Source organism: Astatotilapia calliptera, chromosome 16 (genome assembly GCF_964374335.1).
Source record: "Astatotilapia calliptera chromosome 16, fAstCal68.1, whole genome shotgun sequence".
In the NCBI taxonomy this organism is placed as follows: domain Eukaryota; kingdom Metazoa; phylum Chordata; class Actinopteri; order Cichliformes; family Cichlidae; genus Astatotilapia; species Astatotilapia calliptera.
In genome coordinates this window covers 11148114-11163540 of record NC_137437.1, presented here as the reverse complement: position 1 = coordinate 11163540, position 15427 = coordinate 11148114, and the positions used below count along the sequence as shown (strand labels likewise).

General features: G+C 39.1%; 2 protein-coding genes across 9 annotated transcripts in view; one reads left to right on the top strand and one right to left on the bottom strand.

Moving 5' to 3' along the window:
- pikfyve (phosphoinositide kinase, FYVE finger containing) overlaps positions 1–1366 on the bottom strand; it is a 30924-nt gene extending 29558 nt beyond the window's left edge. For 5 of the 7 annotated variants that reach the window (XM_026143831.2, XM_026143833.2, XM_026143838.2 and 2 more), the window contains exon 1: positions 654–793. In XM_026143831.2, the coding sequence (XP_025999616.2) occupies positions 654–697 (44 nt within the window). In that variant the 5' untranslated portion in view covers positions 698–793. Of the gene's footprint in view, positions 1–653; positions 794–1230 lie in introns of those variants that run through there. The other 2 variants (XM_026143836.2, XM_080290294.1) reach the window with 1 other exon arrangement.
- Positions 1367–2316: 950 nt separating this feature from the next.
- On the top strand, positions 2317–14697 carry sgo2 (shugoshin 2). Of its 2 annotated transcripts, none has more exons than XM_026143839.2 (9): positions 2317–2495; positions 7046–7162; positions 7257–7432; positions 7575–7649; positions 8746–8819; positions 11084–11226; positions 11315–13141; positions 14236–14356; positions 14440–14697. In XM_026143839.2, exons 2-9 carry the CDS (start codon positions 7078–7080, stop codon positions 14540–14542), a joined length of 2604 nt encoding a protein of 867 aa, XP_025999624.2. In that variant the 5' UTR covers positions 2317–2495; positions 7046–7077; the 3' UTR covers positions 14543–14697. The 2 variants fall into 2 exon arrangements, with proteins under 2 accessions (XP_025999624.2, XP_025999625.2); XM_026143840.2 differs by having other exon boundaries at positions 2332–2630.
- Positions 14698–15427: the final 730 nt, after the last annotated feature.

Here is a 15427-nt window from a genome sequence, read left to right as displayed (position 1 = left end):
CATCCTTAGTGGTGACTTTAAATCCTTGTGTTATTGTGCAACCAAAGTCTTTGCTTAGGGAGGGTATGTGCAGTGTATACAATTTGCATGACCTGGTAGCTGAGTCTGTACTGAGTCTGTGTTATAGGATAATCTGTCCATGCTGGGTCCCCTCAGATTGTACCCAGTAAACCTGTTGAAATAGGCTCAGCGTGACCAACAATTTTAATAGTGGTGACAGGAAGTCTGTATGCCCAACACCATCACCACCAATGTTGAAACTGATGACACACAACCTTGTGACTGCAAACTTCAAAACAAGAGCTCAAATCCTCACTCTGTGGTGTAACCACTCAACTCCAGCAACCATTTTAGGGCAACCTGTTTAATTTCTTTCAAATAGTATATTTGGAAAAAGAGTCTGCTAATAAAGAAGAAATTATCAGGTTTTTTACTTTGATTTTTTTTTCCATCAACGGGAACAACATCTTTGTATCTCCTTTCACACACTGCTGTTGCAACCTAAAGCTGACATATCTAACATTTGATCGCTGACGGTCCCACACATGAACTCGACCTCGTGACAAGAAAGACTCTCGGCTGGTCCGCATCCGCTTCTTAAAATTCTCCGTGATCAAAGCTTAAAAGCCGATACCAATCTCTTTTTTACTTACCTACTCAAGAAGGCCACGGACTTTGAGTTTGCAATACAAGCCATTTTAGATACTAGTAGTGAAAGCAGAAGTAGCAGAGGCACCACATCCACCACCTTATCATGTGATCAAAATAGGCCGAAGCGTCACTACAGTGTCCTGACACGACCAAGCCCTCAGCCCCATCAAAGAGCTAAAGATTGCTGTCGTTTGGATACGCTCATAGACTGCACAGATATCCATCACCATTTTCCACATTTTTTTTCACTAGTCGTCAAAGTTAGCCACTAGCTCGCTATTAACTACCTAAACTAATACCTTTTACGTATCTTATATCACCAGATTTTAATTGTAGCATATTGACTTTATAATTACAAGTATCTTGAAATGTCTTTTAACGAATTAGTTGTTTTTTGTAGGCGGAAACTATGACTCAACTCAAGCCGTGCTGATCAACTAGCTTGACGAACAGTACAGAAGCAGCTACAACTGTTTTTAGCCAAGCTAGTTAGTACTAGCTTCGTATGCTAACTAGCCGGTAGGCTCTACTGGTCGTAAAATCTGGGTAACTGCCGTGACAGCAAAAACTATGAATTACCCGTTCACTATAGGAGACTGACATCACTGTATGGAGCACCTCCGCTTTCAAGGCAGCTGTAAAACACCTGGAGGAAACCCCGACTCCTTTGAAACACCAGACAGACCTATCCAATCGACTCCCACCACTGGTTGTGACCAGCCAGGCGCAAAAGCCGAACATAGAGACGGCGATGGAGGCGTTCATTAGAGGATGGCAGCCAGGCGGCAGTCTCCTACTTTAGCGGTGACTAAAAGCAATGTTGTTTGAACAGGGATGTCTCAAGTGCAGCTAAACACATTCAGCCATTACCTTACTTCTATTACATTTTTATGGCTATTTGATTCTCCATACAAATAAACAGTAACAGATACACAGGGTAGCAGACTGAGTCACATAGCTATATGAAAGACAGTAAGCAAAATAATTACAATTAAGAGATGTATATAAACACACATACAAATAGGGGAAAGAAAAAAAGTCTACAACAGTCTAAACCACAACAGCAGTCAAGCTGATAAGGTAAAACGCTTCTCGCTAAAGTCAGTACAACCAAATAAGAGGTTTTTGTAGAAAACTACAAAGTCTGACCAACTTTTACTAAAAATGTTGTGGTATTTATGTTGTTAAAAAATGCCGCTGTACTTATTCTTATTGTTCTTCATGTAATTTCTTCTTTTGTTTTTCCTTTTGTAAATGGATAACTCATACAATGTAAAATTGCATTTTTTGAGTGAAAAGGGGAACATTTTGTGGATTATTTCTATTTTTATTTATTTAATGTCACAAAAGTGTCTCTTCTGTGAGCTAAAACTTTCAATTTTATCATTTTTGTCTTTTCCTACATTCAGCTTTGTCAGACAAACTTTGTGTAGCCAAACTGTTCAAAGACTAAACCTCTGAATTTAGTCTTTTATATGAAATAAGTTGTTATCGGTTTATTTTTAATATTAGTTCACTCTTAGCTTAAGTTTGTCAGTAAAGTTAAACATCTGCGCTAAAACCTGGTGACTTTTAGCTTTGAGCTGCCTGACAAAACAAGTTCGGGGAACAGCATACATCGTTTCTGATTGGTTTTCAGATTGTTGGACACGCCCTGTAACGCTTGCGTGGAAGCCCGGCTGACTTTTTGTTTATGTTTAAAATACAATCAGCAGCGTAACATTTTTATTCAGTAAAGTCACGATTAGCCTTGTTTGAATCGATTTGAACGTCAGTTTACGTGGCTATGAAGGGTAGTTACTAAGATTTTCCAGAGGCAAGTCTTACCAGTGGCTGAAGTTACCGTAAGTTTTGACCAAATTGCAAGAATACGCCGGTTACACGAACGTGCTAGCAGATTTAGCCTAAGTAAGCTAAGCTAATGTTAACAGAAGCGCAGTGCAGACAAATTATAAAAAACTTCCGGATTGTGAGCTAAGGTAATCACATATCTTATGATTGTTTTATTTAAAAACTATTACTTAATCACAGTGGGTTACATGGGTATTTTTTTATTGTTGAAAGCAGGTACAAGACGAGTTATGTAAGAAAAAAGATATCCAGACAGTTTAAGGAAAACATGAATCCTTGACAACGTACAATGAAAGAATGTGTCGGTTTAGTTATGCTACTGCATGATTTGGGTCGACGTGTCTTGTAATAGAGAAGAGTCACTGCAAATCTTCACCCATTGAGAGGTACATATTGAATAAGTTATATACTATAACTTATATGATAACTTCGCTTATGGGAAGTTTGACAGTGATGGGATGAAAGATCTAATGACAGAATACATTTTGGAAGAATTGTTTCATCCTTCAAGCAGAGGGAGGGGACACTACAAGCTGCTGTGGTGGCATGCGGTGGGCTACATCTTTATAAGATTCGCCTCGTTTTTCCTTTATATTGTGACCCGTTTGTTTGTGATGGTTAATGTAGTAGATACAGAGTATTAATAAGTTATTCTTATGAAAAGAAACCCCAAACTGTTAATGACAAGCACTTTTCAAATTTTATAGTCATTGTGCCAATAAACCTCGTCCACATTGTCATGCATGATTTTTAAGATAACGTTTGGTTGTTAGTGGCTATACCATCCTCTGGTTGCCTAGGTAACCATCTGGCATATGCACTCCCTCACATACCAGTCAACAGTACCTTTTACCCTCATTGCTGCCTGCCTCAGTGGGTCGTTTTAAAGCTGAGAAAAGTTTAACTCGTGATTTGCCCCCATTATTAAGTCACCATCATTTCTCTATACTTTATACGGCAGCGGTGGGTAATTAATTTTCCCAAAGGACCACATAAAAATTTGGCACTGTTGTGGTAGACTGCAGCAATAAGCCTATAAAGAGATAAAATCAATTTTGAGCAGAACCGAGTTAATCTTATTGCTGTGGGCCTCCAAAACAGTCCCAGTCTGTCATGTGTCCCCTTTGGATAATTCATTGCCCACACCTATTTAGATGGCCACAAATAGTCTGCCCCAGAGCAGCTGTGGCTACAACTGTAGCTTGCCTCCACCAGTGTGTGAATGTGAGAGTGAATGAATAGTGGTATTGTAAAGCGCTTTGAGGGCCCGACAAGCACTATATAAATGCAATCCATTATTATTATTATTATTATTATTATTATTATTATTATTATTATTATTATTATTATTATTTCAATAAAATTCGAATCACCTTTTCCTGTGTGGATGTCCCTTATGATATGACTTAACTGGTGATATCCAGTTAGCAAGTCAGAAACCTGCATGTTTTTTCTATTAGCCATCAAAAGGTGACCACTATTTTTGTAAAAAAAAAAAAAAAGAAGTCTGGTTTCAGAGAAATTGACTTGAAGACAGCAGAGCCTGACTGATATAGGATTTTTAAAGATCAATACTGATATTAATGTTTGATGATTTAAAAAGCTTTCTTTCATTCAGACACACAAAATATAAACAAGTTTCCCTAATATTCCTTATGAATCCTTACTAAGATAATATAATAGTGCATTTTAAAAATAGTTTTGTTTACTGTCACAACTAGCTGTGAATTATGCGTCTGCATTCTGTCCGACTCTGCTTGGATCAGCTGGTTGTTGTCTTTGTGGTGTTCTACACATTGTACAACGTCAACACTCTTAACAGTTTAATTTCATAGCTGTTATAAATGCTGTTATAAGAGCTAAGTTAGACTAATATTTAATATATTGGTCGGATTCTAGAATTTCACTGATTTATGACATCTATAAACATTTTTTGTTGAGTTTATTGTCTCAGTCACTAGTTTTACGTCATATTAAATACAGTATGTTTTTCATTTTCTACTATTTTTGTCCCATTTGAGTCAGAAGAGAAGATAAAACAGAGTGAAGCAACTTTTAGCCAATAACCTATCAAAACCAATGTTAGTTTCTCAGAGCAATATTGTGTGAAATTAGTCTCAAAAGGTTGACAAATGTATGTGATATGATTGGCAAGCATGCATTAAGTTACAAATGTCTGTAAAGATTTGGTTGTAATTCTGAATACTCACAAAAAATGGTCCAATCCACACACAAATGTAGGGCAGTGTGAACACACAGAAAACTATTTTACAAATGCAAAACCTGAGTGATATTTACGCACACATATTTAAGTTTAGCTCCACAAATCTAATCATTTTCTCTTTCGGAAAACTCCCTGCATGTAAAATGCCTAAAGTTATTTGCTTTGGGATTTTTGCTCACAAAAATATGAATGCACATATTGCATGATACACATAGAACATCACTTTGCATGTGAAATTCTGAGGATCTTCATACTGCCAGCTTCCCACAGATCCACAAATATAAACTGCATTTAAGTGCTGCTGAAAAACTGGGACCTGTGGGTTCCCTGTGTTTAATAAATAAATAAATAAAATGGGTGTTTATTTCTAAACAAACAGAGGAGTTCATCACTTCTTTACTACAAATGATACATTTATCAATTAAATATGCCATGCAGTAGTATATAATAAGCTGTCACACCTTAGTGAATAATCTTCCGATGGGAAATCATTCTGACAAAATGGTGATAGTTTAGGAACAGCAGACATACTCTTCAAACTGTATTGCTGATACAGCTGATTTGATAACAATGATCGACTGTTTATTACGCATTCAGATAATGTTAACATTAATCTGCTGTTATTGAGGAATGATTGGATGAATATGAAAGTGTTATCTCACATCACTGGGATCATTTCTATATTCAAAATATACAACAGCTTAGCTAGCACATATTCACTTCAGAGGATGAGCCACAGGAATGTTCAACCAGGGTGCTCTCCCATCTTCAGCTGTGCTCTGACCCTTTTCCCAGCAGAAGATCGTCCACTAAGTGGCGATAGGTTAGTTAAGACATATGCCACACATGCTAACGTATGGCACATTTAACTGGTAAATTGGTAAAGTGGATGAGGGGTAATGAACTGTTTTGCTTATTTAGAAATAAATATGTGTTTTATTTGAAACAACAAGAATCCGCTGGAAGCCCAGATGTCCCAGTTTTCCAATAGCACTTGAATCCAGCTTTCACTTTTGGATGTGCAAGCTGGCAGTGTGAAATGTGTCTCAAAACTCCACATGCACATGCAGCGTGACTTGTACACATCAGGTGTTTCTTGCACGTGTATTTAGCGATCTGTAAGCAAAGGAAATGAACATTGCAAATATTTGTAGTAAACAAAATCAGTTTTGATAAGTTGAACTTGAAAATGTGTGCATAAATGGTCACTGTTTATTAAGGGTTTGATACATGCGTTTGTACAATAGTTTTGTGCGTTCAAATTGCTCTGTATTTGTGTGTGGGATTTGTGGGTACTCAAAGTTACACACAAATCTGTGTTTATGCTTGTGGATCATATCTTACATGGCTGTAACACTTTTGAGACTAAGGCTATGTTCACACTGCAGGCGAAAGCGCATCAATTCTGACTTTTTTGACCCTGTGCGACCCATATCCGATCATGGTTTGACAGTGTGAACAGCACAAATCCGATATTTTCAAATCCGACCTGGGTCACTTTCGTATGTGGTGCTGAGTCCGATACATATCTGATGTTTTAGAAAGCGACTGCTGTTTGAACGGTCATGTCGCATTAAATCCGTCTTTTACGTCACTGACACAAGACAGACGCCAATTATCAGCGCCCTCGCGAACGCTTCCTGGCCAACCAGTGAAACTGTTGGGAAGACAACGTTGGAGAAATGTGAACATTTTATTTATACTGTATAATCTGCAGATTCTGACAGAAATCTGCATCCTTTGAAGCACCGCTCCTCTAAAACAGCAATAAGGATCATTATTAGGTTATTTACATTATTATGTAAATAACAAAATAACTTTACAACTTAAAGCTAAATTGGGAAACGTAAAGTCTGAAACACGTCTTTATATTAAGGTCCATCAGTCAAACAATCCTGTTTGGTCTGGGTCTAAACAGAGCGCGTTGTGTGTGACGTCTTCTTTTGTGCATGCGGGCTGCTTTGAGCGTTCACACTACAGCGCGTTTGCTGTCACATTTTATTTGTAGTGTGAACAAGCAGACAAAAAAATCAGATTTGATCAAAAAATCGGAATTGAGCATTAAGACCTGCAGTGTGAACGTAGCCTAATTTCCCTCCATAGATCCACTGTCATGTCCGATTTGAAAATGCCAAGATGATCAGGCTGATGCTTCACATCAGGACTTGACTAAGCAGTGGATGATGCCAGCATGCCTATGTCTATCTTTTAAATACAGTTTCTGGTGACTTGACAGCATCACAGGAAAGACAAACACATGCATGCTGCTGGGTGTTCTTAATTACTGTGTACAATGACTAACGTGTGTATCTTTTTCAGGTTTTTGATCGAGTCTTCCTGTTCATCTGATAATGTTTTCTTTGAAGACTATGATGGCCTCGAAGGCTACCAAGCAGACTTCAACTGCAGCATCCAAGATAAAAAATAAGCTTCTCAGTGAGTCTGTTTGCTTTTTTTGGATCTCAGAAATTTGCTGAAAGAAGAGTTCATGTAAATGCCAAACACAAATACTGTCGTGTTTCCGCACCAGATACCTCGTCCTTCTTCAAGGTCTCTTTGAAGACCAACAACAAAGCCTTAGCTCTGGCCTTGCAAGCTCAGAGGAGGAGAAGCAGCCAGCTGGAGATGGAGGTCATGTACCTGCAGAAACAAGTGGACGCTCTCTGCTTTGAATTAGCCACCAAGAAATACAAGCACAGAAAACTGGTGCGTTTGTCGTTTGCTTGTGTTCTTCTACAGCACTAAAATTCTGAGTAGACAGTTACTGGTCATGATGCAAAGAAGAGTGCAGCGATGCTCCGCTGGATTGATTGCATTGACTGCAGAGCGTCTTGTTTTCCTCTTGCAGCTCCTTATCTTGAACAACTTCCGTAGTAATGCTTTGCAGCACCTGGACATGGTGGCAGACCTGTTCTCTGACAGCGTAAGGATTTCATTCAATACATATTTACAGTTTCTGCGGCATATTGACATATTTGTGACATTTTGGTGAGCGCTGCTGAAAAATTTACTTAAAACTGGCACAATGCAGGGTTTCCTACTGATGCACATAACTTCAGAACTGTTCAAGGCTGACAAACTCTTAACTTCTACAACTCTACAACTTATCTTTAATCTTTACAACTTGTCAGCTGACAGATGATTTTTTTTTTTAGAGCCTCACCAATACAGGATTTGAAAGACATGTAATGATACTGATATTTGATTATTTAAAAATCCATATTTGTTTTTTAATTTCAGGCACAGAAAACAAATTTCCCTAAACTGATCCTTTGTAGCTAATTATGAGTCCTTATGACGATAGTATGCACAACAAGTCGTGGATTACTTGTTTGAGTTCTGCCTGACCGCTGACGGACAAACTATTCAGTGTCACTACTATAACTGGTTGAACGGTTATTATACATTTTAATTTATCAGCAGATAAATGAAAATGATTATCAACAGATTGCTAATATTGGCTGATATATCGGTCGGGCTCTAAAAGTTTCCCATAGCTACTTCAGATGTGTAAGAAGCTGCGCATGATGTGTGCTGGCTTGCAGTGATTGTAATGAAATATTGGCTGCACTTCTGCAATTTAGCATCACACACACTCTGTAATGTAGCGCTGGCAGTCAAACATTCATCCTCTGAGGGGTTAATGATGCACCAAGGAAAAGATTAGCAGTGACTTGGCAACTGGAGACCATAGACAGTCAGTGACATTCAGAAACAGCATGAAATAACTGCTGCTGGTGTGCAGTGTTTGGGTCCCAACTTGAACTATACTTAATTTCACAGTGAGACTTTAAGATTGATTGGTAATTGCATTGGAGGATTATCTGGACAACTAAGCCTGGAATGTCAACGAGTGACCAACTGTCAGCTATGAAATGATGCGGTACAAGTGAATCGCTTCCTGTGTGAACATTTCTTGGATCCTAGGAAAAGTTTAGACGGAAAGCCACTTAAGTTTGAACAAAAGTAGAAGAAAATGCATTGCAATATCAAACCATACTAACATTTGCTTCTCACAGGATTCTCAGAGCCTTTCAGGAGATTCCCGGATCTCGTCTGGTGACATCAGAATGGAAAATCTTGCAGCTGGAAGGTCAGAAATGAACTGAGTTCACAGTGATCGGCTCTTTGCAATGAGAACCACTGATTTAGCTTAGGCATCTCTGAATGGCATTGACATTTCTTTTACACTTTTCAGACTTGCACTCCTTTTTTATTAAGGTCACTTCAGTGACGCCACCTAAGTGTGTCAGAATGTGTAGCCTGGTCATGTTTCCATAAAAGTCAGTGACAGACTTAGTAACATTTATCACTTTTAAAAACAGCACATTATTGAATAGACACGGACAAGAATACAATGTTTATATCTTACTGACAGCTTCAGTTGCTTTTCTTACACAGTGCTGTGAGAACGTATTTGCCCCTCCCTGTTTTTTGCATATTTGCAAAAATAAAAAACCAAAAAAACATTTTTCAGGTCATCAAACAAATTTTAATGTTGGGCAAAGTAAATAAAAAATGCAGTTTCTAAATGATGATTTATTCAGGGAAACTATCCAAACCCACCCAGATTTATGTGGAAAAAGTATCAGCCTCAACCCACCCGTTAAATCGAGATTAAGTGTTGGGAGAATGGCCTTAAGGGGAAAAACCAGGGTTTTATTTTTCACACTTTAAGACCCATTTTAGTGTTATACACTACCTCATTTAATGGTTTGTCTTTATTTTTACTACTTTTTGTAGTAAAAATAATATTGTAGATAAAAACTGAAGACATCAAATATACCAAGCAAGATATGTGGAATTATTTAGCAAAAAATCTTAAAAAAACATCTAAATATGTCTTATTTTTTAGATTCCTCAAAGTATACACTCTTTGTTTTGTTGACAGCGCTGCAAACCCTTGGCCTTCTCTCAGTGCGCTTCATTATGTAGTCACCTGAAATGGTTTCACCTCACAGGTGTGCCTGTCAGAGTTGATTCTTAATGAGGTTGGGACCATCAGTTGTGTTGTGCAGAAGTTGTGTTGAACCTTGGATTAGAGCCCAGATAGATGCCACACAGAGTTGCAGTAGAAGACACATCTCTACATCAGCTGTTCAGAGGAGACTGTGTGAATCAGGTCTTTATGGTCAAACAGCTGCTAAGAAACCACAACTAAGGAAAAGCAACAAGCAGAACAGATTTGTTTGGGCCAAGAAACACAAGGAATGGACATTAGACCAGTGGATATCTGTGCTTTGGTCTGATGAGTCCAAATGTGAGATCTTTGGTTCCACCTGTGTCTTTGTGCAGAAAAGATGAATGGATGTTCTTTACATTCATGGTTCCCACTGTGAAGCATAGAGGAGGAGGTGTGATGGTGCTTTGCTGGTGACACTGTTAGGGATTCATTCAAAACTGAAGCCAAACTGAAACAGCATGGCTACCACAGCATCCTGCAGCGTCATGCCATTGAGTTTGCGTTTAGATCAAACGTGTGAGCTATGTGCTACCTTCATTTTGCTTGAGGAATATGGAGCATTTAACTTTTCAACTCCAAAAAGGAAACACAGCATTTGGTGATGTCTGCCAGTTCTAGACTTTAGGCGGTCATTAACTAAAAAGGATTTTCAACAAATTTGAGTATTAAAAGCAATCTTATAATTGGTAGCTTGTCAAATTACTTTTGAGCCTGTGCAAAGTGTGTCATTGTCCAAATACTTTAGGACTTGACTGTAAAATTCTGTTTTCAGTGACAGAAATGTTTGCGCATGCACACGGCCTAACAGTGGTCAATTTAGCATTTACTTAAAATACCTTAGCCTCGACATAGAGCGAGATCTTGCTCTATAACAACAAGTGACAAGTGGATTATCACACGTTCTGTTTATGCTAACCTACTGTATACTGTAGGTTACGGTAATATTTGTCAAGTTTGGGAGACATTCTTATAGTTGCATAGGGTCCCCCAAAATATAGCTGCAAGACATCTCAATATATGTTACCTGATGCACTGTGAAAAGTTGCTCTACTACTTCCATTAACAGTGTGGAGAGAAGCTGTGAGAAATGATGATAATAATAATAAAAATAACAGTGTCAGACTGCTGTCACTAAACCAGAGTGTGAAAATTTTTTTTACCTCTCAGCTGCAAAAGAGCTGATGGAGTGTTGTCATCGCCCTGTCAGGTGGACCCAAGCTTGTGAATGCAATGTAGGATTTCACAGTTGATTCCACAGATGCATCTCCTAAAAATCTCAGACAAGTTTGAGTCTACCAGGAGGCTGAAAGGGTGGCACCTGCATTCACTAGTGAGTTGAAAGAAAAAAAAATTATATATATTTTTTAATATCTTGCCTTTTTGTCCCATTTTAGTCAGTTACCGCTGCAGACAGATGTTTCAAGGAATTTGTGGTGTACCAGCAAAATCACAACATCTGCCCTGCTTGAAAAAACCATCAACGAGGACGTCTCCACTTTTCCGAATACATGTGAAAAGTCGACTGATGTTTGCAACGGTAGGCGTGATTTAAGCATTGAAAGTTTTAGTGTTAACTGTAAAATGTTGATGATGTGAAATGCTGATGTACTCTGCTTTTTGTGCAGATAACACAGAAGCTGAAAAAAGGCTGTCCACCCAGTGTGCACAGGCTGCCCACATAGAAGCGTCTGGCATGGCCAATACTCCGAGGGAAGATGTGGAGAATCCCTCTCAGTCCCAGGCTGATATTCATTCCGTCGTCTCTGTTCAGAACAGTCAGACTTGTGAAAAATCCACACCATCCCTTTCTGGAGATCAGAATCTTCCCAGTGTCTCCACCATGGAAAGTGAAACACAGCTTGGCAAAAATCAAGAGAAAACTGTTTTGCTCAATGCAACCATGGAGATGACCTTAAGTGAAGCCACTGAGATAGTCACTGTGGAAACCAAAGCGAAAAAAAAAGTCAGCTCTGGCAGAAAGGACAAGGAGCAAAGCTGCAGCTCAAGTATAGAAGTGCAGAAGTCTGCATCTTTGTTACAAGCACATAAAAAGCCGCTGAAGGATCAAAGTACTGCCACTGTCACTCGCATTCCTAAACTGGGCAAGCATCAGAAAGTATCAAAGGATAAAGTCAAATCTTCTGACCGCACTAACATCTCAAATGTAGACCAAATGGATGTGGAAGATTACTTCTCTGATCCTAAAATGAGGTTTTCAAGCACCAGCAGAAGTGTGGCTGAAGAAACAAGTTCCAAAATAACATGCAGGAAGTCCAGAGCTAAAGGAAAGTGGGCCTCTTCAGTAACCAGGAAAAGTTTTTTCACTGTGCCGTCTGGTGAAAGTGAGGGCAGCCAATCCCACCAGGAGAAAGTCCAAAAACCTAAAGCGGGAGACGAAAGCTTACAGTCTCAAGTCTCTGAGGACGCTCTGCTTTGTGCACAACCAGAGTCAGAGCATGCGGAGCGTCTGTCCTTTAGCAAAACTAATACTGTGACTAATTCTAGGGGAGGTCACAAATCAAGATGCAGGGAGACATTTGTTATCTCAATAACCGGCGACAGTGACTCACCAGAGCATGATGTGGCGCCTCCTACAGGATCCAGTTTTCAGGCAGAAGAAGCAGTCATGAGGAAAAGCGTTGTTGGACGTTTAGAATCAAGCAATCGTTCAAAGACTCGGCGCTCTGGGAAGCGATCCTGGGTGGCCACTCAGGACTCTGGGAACTGTCAAGAAGACTCAAGTAGCGGTGACAGTGGTGAAGCACTGCCACTAGACTGGCAGGCGGCTTTAGGATCACAGTTTCAAAAACCTAAAAAATCCAGGAGAGACAAAACAGGGCAGCCCAGCAGGAACAAAGTGGTGCAGCGAGAAGAGGGTGATGACTTGTTAGATGACAAGACGAAGAAAAAAGACAACAAAGACTTAAGATCTGAGAGTGAAACATGTTATCTTCCTGACCCTAGAGACGCCTCCGCTCTCTGCCTTGATTCTGAAATTGCTAAAGATCAATTACATGATTTACAAATGCTCGACTCACAGTCTGTCATCAGCGAAAAGCATGAAATCTTTGAACATCTGAATGATTCGCAGTCCAGGAGGGATTCGAGTCCCACATCATCTAGAAATGTATTCATGCTGAACACAGCCACGGAAACCAGATATCCCAGGAAGACTTTTGTTGTCTACAGACGAAAAACTAAGAACAGAAGTGGATGTAGTTCTGAAAACATCACCAGGATGTCGAATGCATCGGACACCTGCAGTCACACGGTGGACACCAGCGACCAGGCAGTTCATCAGAATGTGGGCGACCTGCTGATGGATGAGCTGCCGCCGTGGCTGGACGTGGATAACAGCACAGCTCACTTCGATGTGGACTCTCTACCCGCCACTCCAAGCAGGGAAACACCAGGCAGGCTCGCGACAATTGGAACGGCTGAAGCCTCTCCAGGTGTGGAACAGTCTTTATTTACAGCAGTGCAGTCTAATGCAAGCACAGCTCTGTCATCAGCTCTTATGTTACTAAGTTTGTACATTTTTAGCTTTCATTTGTGACAGATGGGTAATAATTGTACTTTGTTTATCACTGAGGTCATAGCAGACAAAGGTCAAAGGTTCAATACCCTGTCACTTTAAGACATTAATGTTTGTGGCAAATGTCCCCAAAACATTTATCTGAACAGAAAAGTATATACATAAGGACAGATTGTGAATTTGGCTATCATAATGAAGTATAGGGCTGTGCGATATGATCAAAATCTCATATCCTCATATCCATCTATCGTCCCAATAACGATATAAATCACAAAAATGTAACATTTTCTGTAAATTCTGTGAATTTCGGGCAGCTCGGCTTGCGTGAAGTGTTTCCAGCTGGGCGTCGCGTACCTGGAGTCGAGTGTTTTAACCAATGTATGAAACGATACATTTTTAGACATAAGTTGTAACGGCCGCCATTTTCTTTGTGAGCATTTATTACACGGCGTGCTGCGGGGAAAAGCCTGTTCTAACGTTTGAGTCTAAGGTTTATTTTTTAGCACCTGACGGCTCTTTTTTGCTTCTCATCCGTAAACACTCTGCATACTCTTTCACGTGATCCAGTTTATTTTGAAAAGTCTCAACAGGATCTTGAGCTTTATTGTGAAAGGTTTATGTGGAAAATAAACAAGCGGACACGCGATGGTTTTACCGTCGTTGTTGCTAATGACAACGCATAAAAACAGGCTCTTGTCCGTCCGTAGTGTGGTTATATAAAATATAAGAGAAAGAGAGAACTTTAACAAATTAATATAGCCACTACAGTGACCATCAAATCCATGAAAAAATATTGCCGTAAACAGTTTATTTTGCGACACCACGAAACAAACGATAGTGTAAAATGAAATGACAGATGTTTTTATATCGTCATCCGATATATATCGTTATATCGAACAGCCCTAATGCAGTATGAGTAAATGTAGAGGGTAGCTGAGAAGCAAAGCACAGAGTAATATGCATGCAGCATGCTATGATGCTGTGCTTAGCAGTACCTGTTTGTCCCCGCAGGCAGAGTCTTATCGACAGTAACCAACACTTTGACAACACCAGACTGTGAAAATGGAGAGAGAAGCAGGAGACGGAGACCTGGGAAGGGTGCCGTGAGTTACAAGGAGCCGCCTCTCAACAGGTGAGGATGTTTCTGTCTAAAATCTGTGGCCCTGCGAAAACCCAGAACAGCACAGTATTAACCTCATTTATGTTTTCTATCAGCAAAATAAGGCGTGGAGATAAATTCACTGACACCACATTCCTGAGTTCTCCTGTGTTTAAGGATGGCCGGAAGAAGAAGAAGACGACGACGACTGCCAAATGATAATTTGTCTTTTTTCCATTTTACTGTTTTTAAAAGTGATTTTAAGCTGTTTTCTTATTAAAGTTGTTTGCTAAAATCATTTTTCTACAGATTCGACCAGAAAGTATTGTGTGTCTTTAAGTGCTTTACATTTCACATTAAAGTAGAAATTTGAAGTATTTGTTCTTGAGTCTTTTCTTCAAGCTGTGTTCTGCTGACACTCAACAAGACAAAGTGTCACTAAAAAACTATTATAGTCATTATTGTTAACTTCTGTAAAGAGAATTTCCCAAATCTGGTTTAAAATGTATATCTTATCTTTAATGCTAGCACAGCTCAGTTGATGGACTTTTAGGGATTTGGGTTTTTTGTTTATGCACATATATCACATGTATAGCATTTAGTAAAATTTGTGTAATTTTTAGTAATGTCAAACTGGCATCAAAAAGGAAAAAATATATACCTCAGGGACATTGTCATATTGTTAAATGTTCAAATAATTAGAACCTGTTACTGTAATCGACAGTCAAAGTCATAATAAAGTAATCTGATATTTAGAATCGCCATGTATCATTGCTGTATGTTGGTAATACAAACAACAGCAGTAAGAAACATTGTTTTGATAAATAGCTCTGCGCTATCGTTGACATTCAGAACAGTCGAGTGACCTTGAAGGAGAGGTCGGGGATCAAATATGAAATAATAGTTTGAATCCTTTTACAGTACTTGTGTTGAGAATGTTTAACACAAGTACAAAGTTACAAGGCTTTGTTTATGACAACAGCTGAGTCATTAAGTTGACAGATTTTAATGGATTGTTAACATGATCTACACTCCTATAAAGTTTTATTAGAATTCATTCAAAACTTCTTGATCTATCATGTTTACAGACAGAATGATGACATG